At 42.1% G+C, this 19,450-nt stretch overlaps 1 protein-coding gene across 1 annotated transcript in view; it reads right to left on the minus strand.

Moving 5' to 3' along the window:
• The window catches only part of Enpp3 (ectonucleotide pyrophosphatase/phosphodiesterase 3), a 69,329-nt gene that overhangs the window by 40,212 nt on the left and 9,667 nt on the right, over nucleotides 1-19,450 (minus strand). Inside the window, exons 3-8 of the mRNA XM_021173940.3 lie at nucleotides 18,806-18,928; nucleotides 17,434-17,559; nucleotides 13,144-13,204; nucleotides 10,463-10,560; nucleotides 2,314-2,393; nucleotides 56-175 (exon numbers count right to left, since the gene is read on the minus strand). Coding sequence (XP_021029599.1) covers nucleotides 56-175; nucleotides 2,314-2,393; nucleotides 10,463-10,560; nucleotides 13,144-13,204; nucleotides 17,434-17,559; nucleotides 18,806-18,928 — 608 coding nt within the window. The remainder of the gene's footprint in view (nucleotides 1-55; nucleotides 176-2,313; nucleotides 2,394-10,462; nucleotides 10,561-13,143; nucleotides 13,205-17,433; nucleotides 17,560-18,805; nucleotides 18,929-19,450) is intronic.

The following is a 19,450-nucleotide window of genomic DNA, read 5'->3' on the forward strand; positions in this document are numbered from 1 at the left end:
GTCCATGAAAGCAGAGGCCAGGAGGCCAGGAGGCCAGGGTGGGACTGCTACATACCGGCTGCCCACTCCACCAGGCGGGATTGCTTTTCTCCACTGAAGAAAGGGAAAAATTCTTGTTGAGGTGCACGTCATACATATTGTTGTCAATGATGCCGTGTGACTCTGGATACAAACCCTATAATTTTTATCACAAAAATAAGATTATGAAGTATGCTTTAGTAAACTATAGGCAAGCTGCAATAGCAACAGATCTCTACACATACCTAGGGAGAATGGTACACTTTTCCATGGAACAGATCTGAAACTAAGTATCGGGAAGACACAGCTCTTATCCTCCATGTATCTTGGCCTCAGTTGCAGCTAGCAGCAGATGGTTTGTTCTGACTTCACTGTTGTGCTTACACTGTTCAATGTCCCCCAGAGGCTAGGTTGGTTTGACACTTGGTTCCTGGTTGAAAGTACTGTTCTGGGAGAGGGTAGAACCTTTAGATCAGTGGTTCTCAACCATCCTAATGCTGTAACCCTTGACTACAGTTCCTCCTGTTGTGGTGACTGCCAACCTCAAAATTATTTCATTGCTACTTCATAACTGCAATTCTGCCACTGTTACGAATCGTAATGTAAGTATCTGATACGCAGGGTACTTGGTATGTGATTCCCCAAGGGGTTGCAAACCAGTCTGAGAGCCACTGCTTTAGAAGGTAAAGCCTGGACGGAAGAAGGGGGATGTAGGTCAGCGGGACAGGCCTGGACAGGAGGTGTGTTTATATATTTACTTTCTGTGCATGTGCATGTGTGCTGTGGGTTATGTACATGCTACGTAAGGCAAGCCCAGGGAGGTTAGAGGGCAACTTTGAAGAGTCATTTCTCTCCTTTCACTATGTGAGTCCTGAACATAGAACTCCTGTTCTCAGGCCCGTGACGAGCACCTTGACTAGCTGACCATCTCGCCAGGCCTTGGAGTTTTATAGCCCTGTCCTACTTCCTGTTTTCTCTCTACTTCCTGACTACACGCGAGCACGACCAAGCAGCCTCTAGCTCCTGCTGCCTTGCCACCCACTGTGTCAGGATGGATCCCTTCACGTTGTACTCCAGAATGAGCAGAGTGCTTCATGCTTAAATGGCTTTCGGTCTGGTATGTTGTTCTAGCAATGAGCAAAATAACTAACATGTGAAAGAACCTACTGGGGAAACCCCCACCCCATTCCCGATTCGGCGTGCACCCAAAAAATCACAAAGGACCATCTCTTGATGTAATTACATGAGGACGTTTAATTACGGAGCTCCGGACTGACATGCATCCCACACAGGAGATAACAATGTCAGCCACGAGGCTCAAAAGCTAGGGGTTTTTATGGGGTAAGGGTTTAGGGGTGTGGAATTCAGCATAGCAACACACTATTGGCTTATTCAAACATTAACAGAAAGATTACAGGGCATCAGGACTTTGTTCCTGTGGGCTGGGGGCTTATCTTTGTTCACATAGCAACCAGTTGATGTATGACTTTACCCAGCGGCGCCAAGGGGCAATAGGAGACAGAGGGGAGGTTCCGGCCAGATGGTGTTGACTCAGATAATATAGCCCTGCTGGTCCTTGCATACCTTTTTATCTTTACAGTCAAGATGTTCTTAGGAATGCCTTAACAACAGCCCTGCCCTGGCATGCCTGGGGGCTGTTCTGCTTTGTTCTCAGTCCCAGGCTGGGGCCGTGGGCTCCTAAACAACTCACAAGTTACAATATTTTATCTTCCTTCACATGCTGTGTAACACAAAAAAACTAACATCTCTTGCATACTTAGTTACCTGCTTGGTACCCATGTTTTTTCATTTAATGAGGAGAATCTATTTGCTTTGGTTGTCTTATCTTTTTTTTTAAAGTCACTAGAATGAGTCCACTTATGAAACAAAATTTCATCAAGTAAAACTAGTAGATAGATAGATAGATAGATAGATAGATAGATAGATAGATAGATATTTGAGTCTAGAATTTTCTACATGTAAGTATCAGTGCTTACAGAGTGCCACACTTCCCAGCTGACTTCAAGTTAAGGAAAGAGCAATGAAAAGATCCAGGAGAATGGTGTTTCTCACAGATTTCTGTGGCCTCACAAAGGTGAGTTAGCCTAATGTGAGGCGCGTGTGGTCAATGGATGGAGAACACCGAGCCATGCCTTTCTAGCCTGGATTCAGTGGTGCACTTATGAAGTGTGTAGCACAAGCTTGCCCAGTTCTTGCTCAATGTGTCCCTATCTGTGTAGTGCAGTCAATTCCCTGCCTGTGGCCTGTCAATCTTCCACTGATCCAAGCACTTACCGTGACAATGGTATAATGATTTGGGAAGGTTTTGGTGGGATACATTGCTCTCATATATTTAGAATGGATTCCACATGTTTCTGTAAGACAATAGAGTAAGACATTAGGCAGGTGTTTATTGTGGATAACTAAATACCAGCATGTTTTCCAGAAACTAAAAAAGGGTTTAGACATGGAAAGAGGGAGGAATTCTGACCCTGAAATTTAGTCCATTTCTGGGAGTCAAATGGGCTTTTTTTTTCTGGGAAGAGCCAGGAGGCATCGATGTTAAACTTGGCAAGGCCATGTGGTTTCTGCTGTAGCAACTCAAATTCTATTCTTTTTGGGAATGCACCGCAGGTGAGCCAATCCATACACAAGGAAACTCACTGAGATACCATAAATGTTACCGGTAGACATCGAAACTCAAATTTTACATCCCACAAGATTTTTCTTCTTCTCTTTTAAATCATTAAAAACAATCCAGTTCTTAGCATATATGGAATCAAATGCATTAAAGGCAGAGTTGGCTGAGGAGCCCCAACTTGCTGACCTTTAAGATAAAAGTACCCTAAAGTACACACTACTGGCAGTGTTTTCTCTTGGTTCCTCGCTTTATGTGTCTGATAGTTAACAGTAACAATTTTTACCCAGAATTTGGCTCTCAGCTGCAGTTCCTACATTTAAAATATTGAGCATAACAGAAGTCACCAGTCAGACTCTCCTCCGAGGCTGAAAGAGCATTTGAAGTGTACAACTGCAAAAATGGGTGCCGCCTGGTAAAATTCTCAAAGTTCACGCTACAGCTTGTTATTTTGGGGTCAGTTTCCATCTGACCATTGACGCTTCCTGTTAGGTGTTTTTCACAAAGTGTGGCATTAATTGCGCTCCCATTGTTCTGTTTTCTGTGTGAGCAGTAACCCCAGGAGAGGAGGTCAGACCTGCTGGAGCACACTGCCATTTCCTGTGCAGCGTTAAGGCAAGGAGTGTTTCCACACCCAGGTCTCACGACCTCTCATTCTCAAAGCCCACTCTCCCATTATAGATTCCATCTATGTTAAAACACAACGTGAAATTGGTCAAGGGCCAAAATGTCACATGCTCTGCAGCTGAAAACAATGCTCTCCCAAACAGCCTTGACTTTGCTCAACTTCCCAGCCATGGTTTGTTTTTAATAAGATTCAGAAGTGTCCCCCATCAGACTCTCCTGGAAATCCATATTGAGTCCACTGTGTACAGCCCTTGATGCAAAGAGGAGAGGTGGGGGTGTCTTCTGCTTTGGACATGATAAACTCAAATTACCATGAAGTTCTAGGATAAAATAAAATGAGATTTAATCTACTTTCACCATTTAAAGAATGACATGGGAGAAAAAAATAAACAGGAAATATAGAGTCAGTTTCTGTTTTTATTTCCTTAGAAAATGGGTGGGAAGACTCAGGTTTGCAAATGCCTGAAGAAACTGGGTATTAATGAAGTATAACTGAGCAGCCCTGCCCTAGGTATATATTGCCCTAACCAGGACCCACCTGAAACTGTCCTCAGACTCGGCTATTGCATTGTGTCCTGTGTTATAACCAGGACACTAGAGGACAGCCTGCAGAAAGCATGGCCTCCCTGCAGTGTGTTTCTTCTGAATCTAAGTAGAAACTTAAATTAAACCTAGATCCAACAGAAAGCCTCTAGCCAGACATGATGGCTATCAGGGCAAGGTTTTGTTTTGACTACAAAACGTTGCCTAGAAAATATTTTGTAACATAATTTATAGAAAAAACATTTTCAGAGAAACAAAAAATCTAGGGCAGATGGCTCAGTTAGCTTCGTGAACTTGAGAAAGCAAGTTTGGATCTCTAACACCCACATAAAAAGCAGGGCATGGTGGTATGCATCTTTAAACCTAGACTAGGGAGGCCAAGATGGGCAGATCCTTGTGAGGTCACCTGCCAGCTTGTCTTGGTGAACTGATGTACTCCAAATAAATTGATTGAGGAGAGTACCTGGTATCCGCTTCTGGCTTCTACATATACGAGTACACGTATTCATGTGCATGTACAAACACTCAAGAAAGGAAAGAAAATGCTAAACAAACATAATCCAAAAATGCAAACAGGATAAAAATGCATTAGCAGGCTTACAACCTCTACGGCCATAAGGACAGAGGACTAGCTAAGGGACAGGTAGGAGCTTCAAAGCAATCCTAATAAAATATGAACAAGACCTTGCCCCAGAGTGACAACATACAAACAGTTCAGCAATAGCTACAGACTGGAGACGTGCCTTTTGATTGTTTACAAACCTTGCTTGTACCTTCTGAGAAGACTCATCAAATGGTTAACCTATGTTTTATATCCAGAATTCAGTGGAACCCGGATAGTGTGTGTGTGTTTGGGGGGGGGGGTGTTGATCCTCCCACTAATTGCAAGTTGTGTGCCTAAGCTCGTTACACACAGAGAATAGATTAAAGAGAGGTTGACGCTAGGAAGCTGAAGGAGGAGGAAGCTGTGTTGCTCTTCGTCCCACAAGTGCAGCCATTCAGTAGCAACACATGCATCAGTCCCTTGCGTGGGAACCCCAGAACCCTCTTCAGAGGCTCCAAAAGACAGACACAGCCACATGGTAACGACCACAGTTCCCACTCACCCAGAATAGTTCTGTATCCCACGAGGCGATCCTCTGGGAACCTCTAGGTTCCAGCTTTCCTCAGGGGGGAAAGAGAATTAGGACATCCTTCTAATGGCCAAACTTCCCAGCTAAAATCCAAGTGGCAAGTTTTTCTCTCGCCGGTTTTGAAGAGCTGGGGTGACCCAGCATATTCTAATTCCCCAGGAATCAAAGAAAGTAAGAAGGATGAACTAGTCTGTGCACATTCACCCAGCTCCTCATGCTGACTAAGCTCAGTGTGAGTAAGGAGTGGACCCCAGTTCAGAGACTTCCCTGGATTACATCTAATCCCCCGTCTTTTCAGGGTTTCTGCAGAAGAATGGCCTCTGAGCTGTCCACTGTCTAAGTTACTTTTCCTGACAAGGAAATGATATACCTAACAAAAGCAGCTTAAAGGAAAGAGGATTTATTTTGGCTCACAGTCCTTTGTTGTAGGAAATTCAAAGCCACAAGAGTTTCAGGCGCTTGGTCACATTGAATTCAAAGTTAAGAAACAGAGGACAATGACTGCCTTTGCTTCTCTGGGTTTTTTCTTTTGACACCATCCAGGATTCTGCCTCGGGGAATGGTCCTACCCTTTCTGTCTAGGTCTTCCCACTTGATCAAGACCAATCCCCCAGAAGCATCCCTAAAGTCCCAGCTCCCAGATGGTTCTAAATCTCATCAAGCTGACAACGGAGTATGGAAGCTAAAAGATGTATCTATTATACGAATTAGCATGCTGCCTCTCCATCATCGAAACAAGCGGAGTTCACCATCCCAGCTGACTTCTCTGGGGTCAGAAAGAGTTAAAACCGTCTACTGATGATGAAACTGTGCTTTGGTCTTGCTTGCTTGGTGCTTGCTTGGATGAGATCTGACATATATTTCATACCTGCACATCCCCTAAGAACAAAGAAAAAAGTTGAACCTACTATGAGATTGAGAAACCTCTAGCTTATATAGTATATAATCAGGCTGATTGGTAACTTTCTATTATAAACCAATAGACCGTGACTAAGAGAAGTGACTGTCTTGTCTAATAATAGACCTGAATATGGTCTATAATTAGTAAAGGAACAATGAAGGCAACAAGAAAACAAGTTCAAAAGAAAGGAACAAGAAGCTTGCCTTAATTAAGCAGTAAAGTATGATTTATCTAATAGAGAGCTAAAAATGGCTATTGCAAAGAGGCTCATTAATGATACACAGACCGAATTCCATAAAATAGAGAGACAGTATTTCAAATGTACCAAAAAAAGAAAAAAAATAGAACCAAAGGTTGCAATAATTTCACTGAAGAGTTCACCAGAGTTCTGCAAATCAGACAATTCAGACTAGATCAAGAGGAAAAGGTCTGAAAAGTCAAGGATTTCACTGCAAGTTATTCATACAGAAGAACAAAATTTAGAAATAATGACAAAGAGAAAATAAAGATGAGGAGTATTACAATCATCAAGTGGACCAATATACACATCGTGGGATTTCCAGAAGAAGGGGAGAAAGAAAGGGAGCTTAAAGGTTTTGGTTTTTCGAGACAGGGTTTCTCTGTGTAGCCCTGGCTGTCCTGGAACTCACTTTGTAGACCAGGCTTGCCTCGAACTCAGAAATCTGCCTGCCTCTGCCTCCCGAGTGCTGAGATTAAAGGCATGCGCCACCACACCCGGTGAGCTTAAAGGTTTATTCCAAGAAATAAAAGCTAAAGCACCCAGATCTGGAAAAGGGGACAGACCTCCAATTCCAGAACATGGACAGGTACCCAAAAAGACATGAAACTAAGCAAGACAACCATACTATTATACATGCAATAAAATTATCAAAAGATAAATAATGAAAGCATCAGAAGGGGGGACCTCTGAAGGACTGTAAGTAGATCCCCCCCTCTAAAAAAATCAGAAGTGAGAGGCTAGAGAGATGGCTCAGCAATTAAGAGCACTGACTGTTCTTCCAGAGGTCATGAGTTCAATTCCCAGCAACCACATGGTGTCTCAAAACCATCTGTAATGGAATCTTATGCCTTTTTTTTTTTTTGGTTTTTTGAGACAGGGTCTCTCTGTATAGCCCTGGCTGTCATGGACTCACTTTGTACACCAGGCTGGCCTCGAACTCAGAAATCCACCTGCCTCTACCTCCTGAGTGCTGGGATTAAAGGCATGCGCCACCACACCTGGCTCTAATGCCCTTTTTTGGTGTGTCTAAAGACAGCAACAGTGTACTCACATACATTAAATAAATAAATAAATATTTTAAAAATCAGAAGTGAGTAGAATAATGAATTCAAAGTGCTAAAAGAAAGATTAAAAACCTACCAAACAACAACACTGTATCCAGAAAAATTTCTCTCTGAGAAGATAAAGAAGAAGAGAAAGGAGAGACAGAAAGGTAGAAACGGGGAAACAGGTTTCTACAGGAACCTGAGTTCATTAGCACCAGACTTGTCTTGAAAAGGATGCAGACACGAATCACATAAGAAAGTCAAGAAATGCATGGGCAAAGGTAAGCATACAGACAAATACAGACTATTTTAACTCTCTGCGCGTGGTAGTAAATCACATTTAATTCCAACATAAAACATAGAAAACAAAACAATAGTGTAACTAAATATGATGATGGATATATATTAATACATAGGTAGAAATTGTGACTGTGTTGGGGGAAAGTGTCACGGTCTACACAGTTAAATTTGTTACTGTAAAATAGCCTGTTATAGCCGGGCGTGGTGGCGCACGCCTTTAATCCCAGCACTCGGGAGGCAGAGGCAGGCGGATTTCTGAGTTTGAGGCCAGCCTGGTCTACAAAGTGAGCTCCAGGACTGCCAGGGCTATACAGAGAAACCCTGTCTCGAAAAAACCAAATAAAAAAAATAGCCTGTTATAATCATAAGATGAAAATATGGATATAAGTGCCATGGTAAATACAAAGAAAATATCTACAGAAATTATATAAAATGAAATGGAAAAACTCAAAGCATGTTTTAAAAGTTAAACACATAAGAATTTTTAAGGACTAATGTCAAGCATAAAGCAAGGTGTGAAAATGACACTAAGAAATCTTTCCATATCTCTGACTACGTAAAGTTTATACAGCTAATAAAAAGATGAAGATTGGATTAATATATTAAAAAAACAACTCAAATATATGTTAACTATGAGACTTGATTTATATTTAAGAACACAGACAAGATCAAAAAAGCTATTGGATTGTGAACCAGTTTATACAAAATTTGTCATGTAAAGTGAGTACATTCAGAGGCCCACTATAAGCACTGCACTCACAGACAATACTGCCTCATATTCCTGAGGGTGGACCTAGTGCCAAGGGCTCTTATCAAAATACAGTAGAAGGCAGAGAGAAAAAGGCCTGCTACAGAGAACTGAAGAGGCTTACTGCTTGTAACTGCCAACCTTGCCAACTTATATCTCAAAAAAAAAAAAAAAAAAAAAACCCTACAAAAGAAATTTGTTGAGTTTTTTCTGTTGGCTTGATACTTATTTTCACCTAACTTTCCAAAGGAGGGGGCTTGCAACCCAGACCAGATCCATTCCATCTCACTGGGAGGGCTCCAAGTCTTGTCTCTAGGCGTCTATATTTACAGACTTCCACACTGAGATGAAACATCACCATAAGCCTACTACAGTATGCATGCGGCAGTCATGTCCTCATCCACTGAATAGTTATCCCTATGTCTCACTGCTGTGTGGTTTGAGATCATACTCAGTTCCCACAACTATTGTAGCTAGAGATTGGTAGTTAGACTTCCTTAAGAGTCATGCCTATTTCACCTGATGGCTACTGTAGTGCAGATCCTACTTCATAATATCTGCTCTTAATCCATAGATTACTTAGCTTTCGGTCAGTGTGACCAGAACCCAGATAAACAACAAGAGAAGCAGAATCTAGCTTGGCTTATGTTTCTAGATGGTTCGAGGTTCAGTCCTTGGCTGCTGAGTTCTGTGAGAGTGAGCAGAGCACACAAGAGTGTATAACAGATGAAATTCTCCTTCTCCTGTCGTCACACATGAAGTGGGAAGAGAGCGGGAAGAGGAAGCCAGGAAGAATACCCCAAGGACCTGCTTACTTACTTTTTCCAAATAGGTTCCAAAGTTTTTGCAAAAGTTCCCAAGCATCCTGCAATAAAACTGTCAGCTGAGAGCCAAGTGTCTAAAACACAAGCCTGTGGGCAGGGGTACTTCAGATCCAAAGCATCATACTCCAGTTCCCTGGAAACTAACAGGGAGGTCACTTGGGTTGACAGACTTAAGTAGTGAGGTTTTAACGCACTGGCTATCAAGATGGCATCCAAATGGCTAAAAATGTGTTTTAAGCAGAAACCAGAAAGCTATGGTTGAAATACTTGTAAATGACATTTCCAGTTCTCAATGGGATGAGAAAACAGATTCAGTCCAGTCTCCTATTGACCTCCCTTTAGAACACAGGCTTTCATAGACATGTTACCAAATACATTTAAATAATGAGGTATAAAACCTGAGAGATGTCAGTTCACCCTCCACACCCAAGGTGCTCAGCAGAGTGGCAAACTTCAGACTTGGAAAGTTCTCAGTCTCTTTTGCCAAAGACGCAAAATGAGGGAAAATGTCTGGAGTCATGGGGCCACTGCTGCAGAGAGAAGCAGGCTGCCTTTCCACATCATCTTGGCATGGGGTTAACTGAAGAAATCATTGGATCTTGTCTTTCATTTTACCAACGAAGAAACCGATCAGCTTACCCAAGCTGAAAGAGCCACTTAATAATAATTTGAAGAAAATTCAAAACAAGAAACCAATAAAACCATGATTGTATTTGAGAATTTTGTAAATACAAGAGTCTGGGGAGAAGGAAATGAAAGACAGGAATTGCAGAAGAGCAGATGCTAGAAGCCCCCGAGTTCGCTCTCATCCTGTGACCTCAGGCATTCAGCTTTTATAATTATGATTGTGTTGAGTTTCAGGAAGGTCTGAGTGCCCTAACCCAGAAGCATCACGCTTCAAGGTGATAAAGGTGATGATGAGAACAATATGTATCATAACTTCAAGCCTTGCCATGATCCGACAGTGACCCTATCCACTTGGAGATGACCATCTTACTACAAGCCTGAGGTCTCATGCTCCGAGTGGACGGAGTCAGTTTCTACACAATCCGAGAGCAGCAGTGGCAATGGAGCCTGAAGATCAGAGCTTCTAGTAGAGTGTTAGTGAATGGTAGATATACCCAGCAACCTTGCGGAGACTCAGAACCCAGTTTTGACAAATGCCACCTTTGAATTGGTATACGTAACGGGTTCCCATGATTCAGAAGTTACACTCTAAAATGGAACCCCTCAAAATCAACAAAATGATGAGCACCCCACTTAAGAAAAAGTCAAGGAGAACGATCAAGTAGGGAAAACGTTCCCTAGTGAAAATGTATAGACCACAGGGCTAAGTCATGGAGATCTCGAGAGGACCGAGGGCTAAGACAAGCCATCAATGCTGTCAGAGATGGGAGCAGTAGGCTCCTTATTGCTCTCACATAGTTGGCTGGCCCGACTTACTCAGTTTGTTGATATTAGGCAAAAGGGTACTCCATGTTTGTAAATACTCAGCTCTAAAACCGTCCATGGAGAACAAGATAACTGGTGGCAGGTCAAACCTGGAAACGGAAAACAGAAACTTGATTAGTAAAGAGCTGAGAATGAGAGCTCATTTCAGATCGACTTGGGCAGTCTGATGCCAGATGGTCCACTATCAGCATATTTAAAACAGGGTACAGCTTGGGAAAAAGGTTTCCAGGCAACAATCACTCCCATTCCAGGTGCACAATAAAGCTTAGAAACTCCTTTACAAAGTACATATAACTGTGAAGGTGGGTTCTATAGCTAAAGGGATTAGAATCCAATGGTCTCTGACTAAGGTCACACAGAGGTCAGCAGGCTAAAGTACATGTGACATTCCCCTTAGGGATGGATTCTGTTCACTGGGAGCTAGGGAGGGAGAGTGTGGTGGATTTCAGGGAGGTCTACCTCTATAGTAAAAGGTATTGAGGTCTGCCTCCACAGATGGCGAAAAAGGTCACCTTCTGGGTAGGAAACCAGGTGGTTTGGTTTGGTTTGGTTTGGTTTTTTTGAGACAGGGTTTCTCTGTGTAGCCCTGGCTATCCTGGATCTCACTCTATAGAGCAGGTTGGCCTCGAACTCAGAAATCTGGTGCCTCTGCTTCTAAAGTGCTAGGAGTAAAGGCATGAGCCACCACTACCTGGTTATATTCTTAATAAACATTTTATAACCTTAACTCAGATCCTATCTCTGTCTCCTCCATATCTCTGTGTCATTTTTGTATAAATTAAATGTGCATATAATTAAATATATGTATAATTAAAAATACCATACCTTCTCTGAGACAGTGAAGATTTTCAAACATCTACCTAATTTTGCCATTAAAAGTTCTAGGTTCTTATTTTAGGACCTGGTCTTTCTGGTCTAATAGCTATCAACTCAGAACTTTTATTTCCAAGATCACTGTCTCAAGAGCTATAATTTAATATGATACACTTTTCAAAAAAAGAAAGAAAAGGAAGAAAGAAAGAAAGAAAGAAAGAAAGAAAGAAAGACATCTCTCTATGTTGCTTCAACTGTCTTCCACCTCCTTAGCTCAAGTGATCCTCCTGCCTCAGCCTCTCAAGTAGCTGGGACTCCTTATCCTGGAATACCACCGCTCCTGGCTCTGTAAACATTTTTCTTAATGGAATGATGCTCTTTTAAGATGTTGATTCTTTATAAAGCCAAATATTCTTTTCAGCATTTGCCATTGCTACCCCATCCTCTAACTGCTGGGCCCAGTGAGCCAACACCGCAGCACGACCCCAGCCAGTTCTGAGGCTGAGGCAGGTTATTTCTTCCTAGTCTGCTTTGATACCCTTTTAATTACACGCAAGTCACTTCTAGGTTACGGGAGAGTTGTGAGCAAAAGGGAGAAAATGAAGATCACCTTGATGGGGAGGTGACAAGGGACATGTCTTTAGGCACAATGAGATCAGTCACACATATAGGAGGAGAGACGCGGTGGATGGTTGTGTCCTGGCAAAGGTCACTGTGAGCCTTTCTTTCCTTGAATTTCTTCCCCTCCACTCAGCTGGAAGTTAACTGTAAGGATGTTAATTGACTGAAAAGAGTCCCAGCTGGAGTAAATTTAGTCTGAATTCCAATGCTACCCATAGGGAATGCCCTGGGAATGTTGGTAATATGCCAACAAATATGTCCAGAGAGAGTGAGGTAACCCAGACCCAAAAAGACACGCATGGTATGTACTCACTTACAAGTGGATATTAGCTATGAAGTATAGGATAACCATGCTACAATCCATAGATCCAGAGAAGCTAGGTAGCAAGGAGTCCCAAGGGGAGATGCTTGACTCTCACTCAGAGAAGGAAATAGTCATCTGGGTGGAAGAGGAAGTGGGGAGGGGAACAGAGTAGGAGCAAGTGTTGAGAGGGATGGAGACAGAGAGGGATGGGAGAGAGAATGGAAATCAGTTGGGCTCTCTTGGATAAGCAGTGATCCTCCTGCCTATGGGGGTGACTCTAGCTGAGACTCCAGCAACTAGGAATATGGAGTCTAAAGTGGTGACCTCCTATAGCCAGGCAGGACTTCCAGTCTCTACTGGAGGGGAGACACCAACTTACCCACGAAACCCTTGACCCAAAATTTGTCCTGTCCACGAGATGTGCAAGGATAAAGATGGATCAGAGATGGAGGGAATGGCTAACCAATGACCAGCACAGCTTGAGACCCTTTGAGAGGGAGAGAGCCAACTCCTGGCACTATTAATAAATATAATCAGATAATACAGGAAATAATTTGTCATCAACAAAGCAAATAAATGCCTGTTGACTGTGAATCCACAAGGAGTCTGAACTTCTGTTAACAATTATATTTTGAGGGCTGGTGAGATGGCTCAGTGGGTAAGAGCACCCGACTGCTCTTCCGAAGGTCAGGAGTTCAAATCCCAGCAACCACATGGTGGCTCACAACCATCCGTAACGAGATCTGGCGCCCTCTTCTGGAGTGTCTGAAGACAGCTACAGTGTACTTACATATAATAAATAAATAAATCTTTAAAAAAAAAAAACAATTATATTTTGAGAGGATAGTGTGGAAATTCTCCTTGGCCTCCCCCACTTACAGCATCATGTGCCTGCTATTAAAGGAAGATGAAGTCCCATGTCATTTAGGCTTACCCTGGTGGACACTGGGGCTCCTGGGATGAGGCACAGTCTTCTGTCACCCATGGGCTTTCCCCTGCAAAGCAGATCATACAGTCTAAGACAGCTGTGCCACATACAGAGAGAAGCAGGGGTTTAACTGGGTGTGCCTTCTCCAGCTGCTAAAACACTGCTGCTCTAAAGATGGATGACTAACTCCTTCCAAGACACAGCATGCTCTATCTCACATAGTGACAAGGGCAGTGAGCTCTGAAGACTGAGATCAGTGATTTACACTGCTAAGTGCCAGGAAGGGAAGCCATTCCATCCAGAAAAACAATGCAGAGTCCTTAAGCGAAAGAATATTTCTTCATCAATGGCTTTGTTTTTCTCATGTCCTCACCTCAAGGGCATTTTCATAATGGCTGTAGTAACACTAGATTTAATAAAACCTAAAGAAAAAAGGAAGAAAATCATGAAGAAAAGAAATGGCCAACTGGAATGGTTGGTATCAAATGGAAAACACTGAAAAATCTTAACAAAACTTGCTGCATGAATGTTTCCCTTAATAAAACATTCCAGCTAACTAAAAAGAAGAAATGACAAGCCGGGCGTGGTGGGGCATGCCTTTACTCCCAGCACTTGGGAGGCAGAGGCAGGCGGATTTCTGAGTTCGAGGCCAGCCTGGTCTACAGAGTGAGTTCCGGGACTACCAGGGCTACACAGAGAAACCCTGTCTCACCCCCCCCCCCCCCAAAAGACAGAAGACACATGTGACCCTGTGTAACTCCTAATGACACCTCCCACAGAAGATACAAGCAGACATGGTATGTATCAAGACGAAGATCAGTCAATCAATCAATAGCAGAGTTTCAACAATGGTCTGGGTCTAACTTCTACATTTCTGGATATGTATGGAATGGTAAGTTACTTAAGTCACAAAGGATTCCATCAGCACACTTCAGACTAGAAAACTCTCTAGAACAAATGATCCCATTTCTCCAGAATATAAAATGTCAGAGGCACAAAAAGGGAGAACATAATTTTTTTTTACAAGACTTGAAATACATGAGCCAGTTGCAATAACAAGTATTTATTTGGATTTGCTTCAATCTTTTAAAAACTATTATGAGACAAAGATTGGATATTTCAGGACTTGAAGTAATTATACTGATGGGTAGTGTTATAATGTTATTAAATATTTGTTTTTTAGTCACATACTGAAAATGTTCCCATGTTGCAATGCTAATGCCAGCTTTCAAATAATCTCTTTTGAGAAGGAGGAGAGACAGAGACAGAGACAGAGACAGACACAGACAGAGACAGAGACAGAGACAGAGACAGAGGGGAGGAAGATGGCAAGAAAATAACATGTATATTTTTGTTTTTAAAAAAAAATAGAAAGAAAACAATGTTGTAGAGATGGCTCAGCAGTTAAGAGCACTCACTGGTTGGTCTTCCAGAGAACCAGACTTCAATTCCCAGTACCTACATGGAGGTTAACAACTATCTCTAATTCCAGTCTCAGATCTGTCACCCTCTTCTAGATCCGTGGAGAACAGACACAGACCTATGTGCTGGCAAACACTTCTACACACAAAACTATTTTAAAAAGAAAAGAAAAGGATCGATTTGTAGATAATGCAGATCATGGCCCTAGGCTCCATGGCCATGTCCCACTGTGAATCATCTAAGAGACCAGACTATGCATCACTCAAGCACCTAGATAAACAGGGTCTATCTAGGTTACTCCTTTCCCAACTCAAGATAACAGTTCACTAGTAGACAACAACTAGAGACACACAGGGTTGAATTCTTCCTAATAGCAATGAAACAGCAGAGTTCTCTGTGGGAGTATGAGTAATTTCTTCCCAGCCAGAGGTTACACAGCCAGCACTGTTATTTCAATGCTTTCTCCATCCTTTACGCACTCTTCTCTTTGGAGCAGGGTTACAGTCTAGTTGCTTATCTTACTGAGTCAGTCTACCTTTGCCTTGCTCACTCTGCACTTATCTGCAAGTCACGCTACGTTTATAAAAAGTATGCGTTGTCAGCAAAAGCTGGGACTGGCCAGCATTGATGCAGTGCTGGTGGGCAAACAAGAGGAAAACACAAGATGACTCTCTCTGCCTCTGCTTGATCAAAATAAATCAGTTTGTCAAGCTTTCTAAATTTGTCAAAATATAAAAACTACAAGCAAGTTCTAACTTCTAAATCATTTAAACTCCCCCCAAACTACTCTCTGAAACTATTTCTTTCAATCTAAAAAATTGTATCTTTAGAGTGAGAAAGCATTACATTTAATTTGGAAATAAAAAGGCGATTGGTTAGTCTACCAGACTAATGAAAACTTTAGCCCTGTTTATAACAACAGCTTCTCATGGTACGGCCAAGCAATGAACTCAGATAAAAATTTACATGACCCCAGCACAAGCCTTCAGATAAAATAATGAAGTTACAAAATTGGGGCAAAAGAAAGGAGTATACAAGGACAAGAAAAATTATGGTCAGTGGAATTAGAAAGCTTAGCCAACCACAAACCATACTTGGCTTTCTAAATACTCAGAAAAAAAAAATCTATGACTCACTATGGCTCAGTAATACTATTAAGTATTTGGAAACTGTTACCATCTCAGGCCACTTCCCAGGAAGCCTGGTTTTGATTACTTTTAATTATTTTTTATATAAAAATTTGAAATATATATATATATAAAATCAATATAGAAGACATTCTTTCCTCCTAGACTATAGTGAGTAATGTTTCTGAGACAAGTAAGTCACATAAATGAAGGATAAAGTGACCATATGCTATAAATAAGGACTTAATTAAGGGCCCAAGGCATGCCCCATGTTAAATATAAGTTACATATACGGGGACTGGAGAGATAGCTCAGCAGTTAAGAGCACTGACTGCTCTTCCGAAGGTCTTGATTTCAACTCCCAGCATCCACATGGTGGCTCACAACCATCCGTAACGACGCCCTCCAGTTCTGGTGTGTCTGAAGACAGCTACAGTGTACATACATATAATAAATAAATAAATCTTTAAAAAAAAAAAAAGAGTTACATATATATCTTTCTCATGGGAAAGAGAAGATGCCTCTTGAAATCTGCCCTGTCATAGTAGCTACTGCTGACCAATGAGCATCCTACAGCTGAGCTCAGCCGTGGGCCAGAAGGGACCGGGACACTCTACCACTTGAAATCCCTTGTTTGCACAAAAGATCTCCATGGGACCTTTTGTGTTAGCCACACTTTTCTTTCTGGCAATTTGTCAGAGCTATAAAACATTGCAACAAAGATACCTTATAGAAGAAAGAATTTATTTGAACTTAAAGTTCCAGAGGATATGAATTTGTTGTGTCAGGGAGAGAGGCTTAGACCCAGGTGGCGTGGCAGCCAGAGCAGAAAAAGCTGAAAGCTCACATCCTTAGGGGCACACACAGAGCAGAGAGAGCAAACGGAAAGTCAGAAAGGGATTTTATTTTAGCTCTGAAAGACCACCCACAGGGACACTTTTCCTCCAGCAAGGCCACGCCTCCAGAACCTTCCCAAACAGTAATCTAACTACAGACCAAGCATTCAACTTCTCGAGACAATGGAGGACAGTTCTCATTTCTTTCATTTCTCGATTAAGAGAACCCAGCACTAGCAACATTTATATGCTAACTTCTGTCTCTTATTCCAAAACTTAGAATCCAATTTAATTTCTCTAGTGTGTTTAAAACAATTCAGTGCAGCGTGGAGTTACAGGGACAGGAAGTTCAGTGCTCACGTAATGGGCAATTTTCATAAGTCATCACTATGCTGAAGCATTCGAAAACTTCCAACGATAGCAAATCCCTACGAGGCATCTGGTGGAGCCAGAGTCACAGGCTTGCGTTGGGACATGGCATCCGCAGTAAGTCCCTAAGGGTTCTCAGTCTATAGAACACTCAGGACACAAATCATTCAATACCTGTTATAAAACCTTCCCCACATGCTTTCGGGTTGGGAACTGCCAGCTAGTGTCTCAAACGACAAGTGCACATGGCATCATCACTGGACTGGAACCCCCTTGTGGCTATATGGTGATAGGGGTACAAAGCTCTTTTATCTCTGTATAAAATAGACTTCCTTTCTAAACCCCGTTTCATCATTTCATCTCACACTAGAAACATTCCATCTTTTCCTGTATGTGGAGTAACAGCTAAATTTTCTTCCTTTCTCTCCTCTCTCTCTCTCTCTCTCTCCCTCAATTGTAGCTCAGGATAGCTAGCTCTATGAGACTCTTGAGTTCCAGTGATGCCCTAGAGGCAAATGCACCAATGAATGGTCTCTGCTTACCTTGGCACACAGTCTTGTAGTCAGCACAGCAGTCCTTCCTCTGTAGACAGTCATCCGCACAGGAACAGAGGGCTGTCTCCAGTCTGTTCTCCCCACAACGGAATAAATTGCACGTCCATATTTGAGCTGAAAAGGTATTCAATGCAGTTCTAAGCACTTAGGTGCATGATACAATGCCACACGTTGCCCCTGCGTTATTACAATACAGTCAGACTCTTGATTTATCAAATTTAATGAATGGAACTACATCATACAAAACAAAACAAAACAAAACAAAACAAAACAAAACAAAAGAAAACAAAAGCTGTGATTCCACTCTCCCTGCATGGGTAGCCGAGAATAATGAGGCTTCTTAAATTAAACGTGTACGCTGTTTGTGAAGAGTAGCTTTCTTTTTTAAGATTTATTTACTTATTTTATGTGTGTGAGTACACTGTCACTGTCTTCAAACACACCAGAAGAGGGCACTGGATCTCACTACAGATGGTTGTGATCCACCCTGTAGTTGCTGGGAATTAAACTCAGGACCTCTGGAAGAGTAGTCGGTGCTCTTAACCAGTGAGCCATCTCTCCAGCCCATAATGAGACTTCTTAAGTTGAACTTGTACTCTTGAGTTTACAGATGTTCTGGATCCTGGTCCTATTCCTTTTCAAGTGTGGGAACTCCACATGTCAAAGTGTCCTGAGCACTGACAATATGGATATAATCAAGAGCCACCTTGCCCAGCCTTGTCTAAAGACAGCCAATAAAGGAGGGACAGACGTCACAGAAGAAATAGGATCATCTGAGAATCCCATGGAAACCAGGTAATGCTTGCAGTCAAGCAAAGTGTAGGCCCCTGCGTTTACTGAGAAGGGGGAAATGATAATAATTAACCTTGTATAGATATCTAGAACAGATGCTATGTGCAGAACTGCCCGGTCTTGAGAGATAATGAAAGCCTAATTTCCATGATCATGTGACAGGGAGGGCAAGAAAAGCTATGTGAAGAGATACAGATCATGCGACAGTAAAGTTAGAGGAAGGCTATGTGTGAGAAATGTACATCATGTGACAGCGTAGGCAGAGCTGCGATACTGCCAGTCAAAGAACATCAAAGCTTGCCAGTGACAAACGAGACCCTAGAAAAGAGGCTGAAACTCTTCTCCCTCAGCCAATGCTGCCAACCTCTAGATGTTGGATTTCTAGGAAAGAAAGGACTCCAGCTTGTTTGTTTGTTGTTTTTAAAGCTACCTAGAATGTGGTTATTTTGTTATGGTAGCCCTAGAAACTAACCCACGGCAGAAGGCTGTGATATCGGAATGATGTCAGCATAACTAAAATGCTAGTGAACAGACTAACATGCTAGTGAAAGACCATCAGAACCCTTACTTGATTTCACACAGGTATCTTCAAAGTCCCAGCAGCAGTCTCCTCGTCCTGTGCATCCCGAGTCACAGCGGCAGCCCTCCAGTCCTCTGTGCGATGAGTCAAAGCATTTTTTCCTGCAGCTGCCTGTCAAAGGAAGGACAAAGGACAAACACACTTAGAAGTTGGCCAGTGTTTCATCCCTAGTGGGTGAGAACACAGAGAAGTTAGCACAGACAAAGGAGCAAAGTGACTCCACTGAGTCTCAGGAAAGGGGCGGGGCTTTTGCAAATTAGCAATGCAAAGAAGGATGATGTATAGTTTGGAAAGGTTGCTTTCAAAAGGTGTGAGGATGGGTGCTCTCTACTCTGCTAAGATGCTTGAGGCCCAACTGTGCTAAGGAAAGTCATTGTCATTAGAGTACACACACACACACACTAGATTTGCATTTTAGAAACCCACTCCAGAAAATAAGTGGCAGAGGTAGTGGATGGAAACTCACAAACCAGTCAAGGATTTTAACTCAAACCAACAAACAGAAAGTTGAGAGTCTAAGGAAAATAACAGCAATGTTCATAAAGATAACACGAATACAATCTAAGCAAAGTAAAGTGCATTTTAGAGAAGATTTTTATGAAAAATAGAAAAGGAGGAATAAATTAAGAATTA

This window comes from Mus caroli, unplaced genomic scaffold (assembly GCF_978045245.1).
Source record: "Mus caroli unplaced genomic scaffold, Mus_caroli_1 scaffold_9, whole genome shotgun sequence".
NCBI classification, from domain to species: domain Eukaryota; kingdom Metazoa; phylum Chordata; class Mammalia; order Rodentia; family Muridae; genus Mus; species Mus caroli.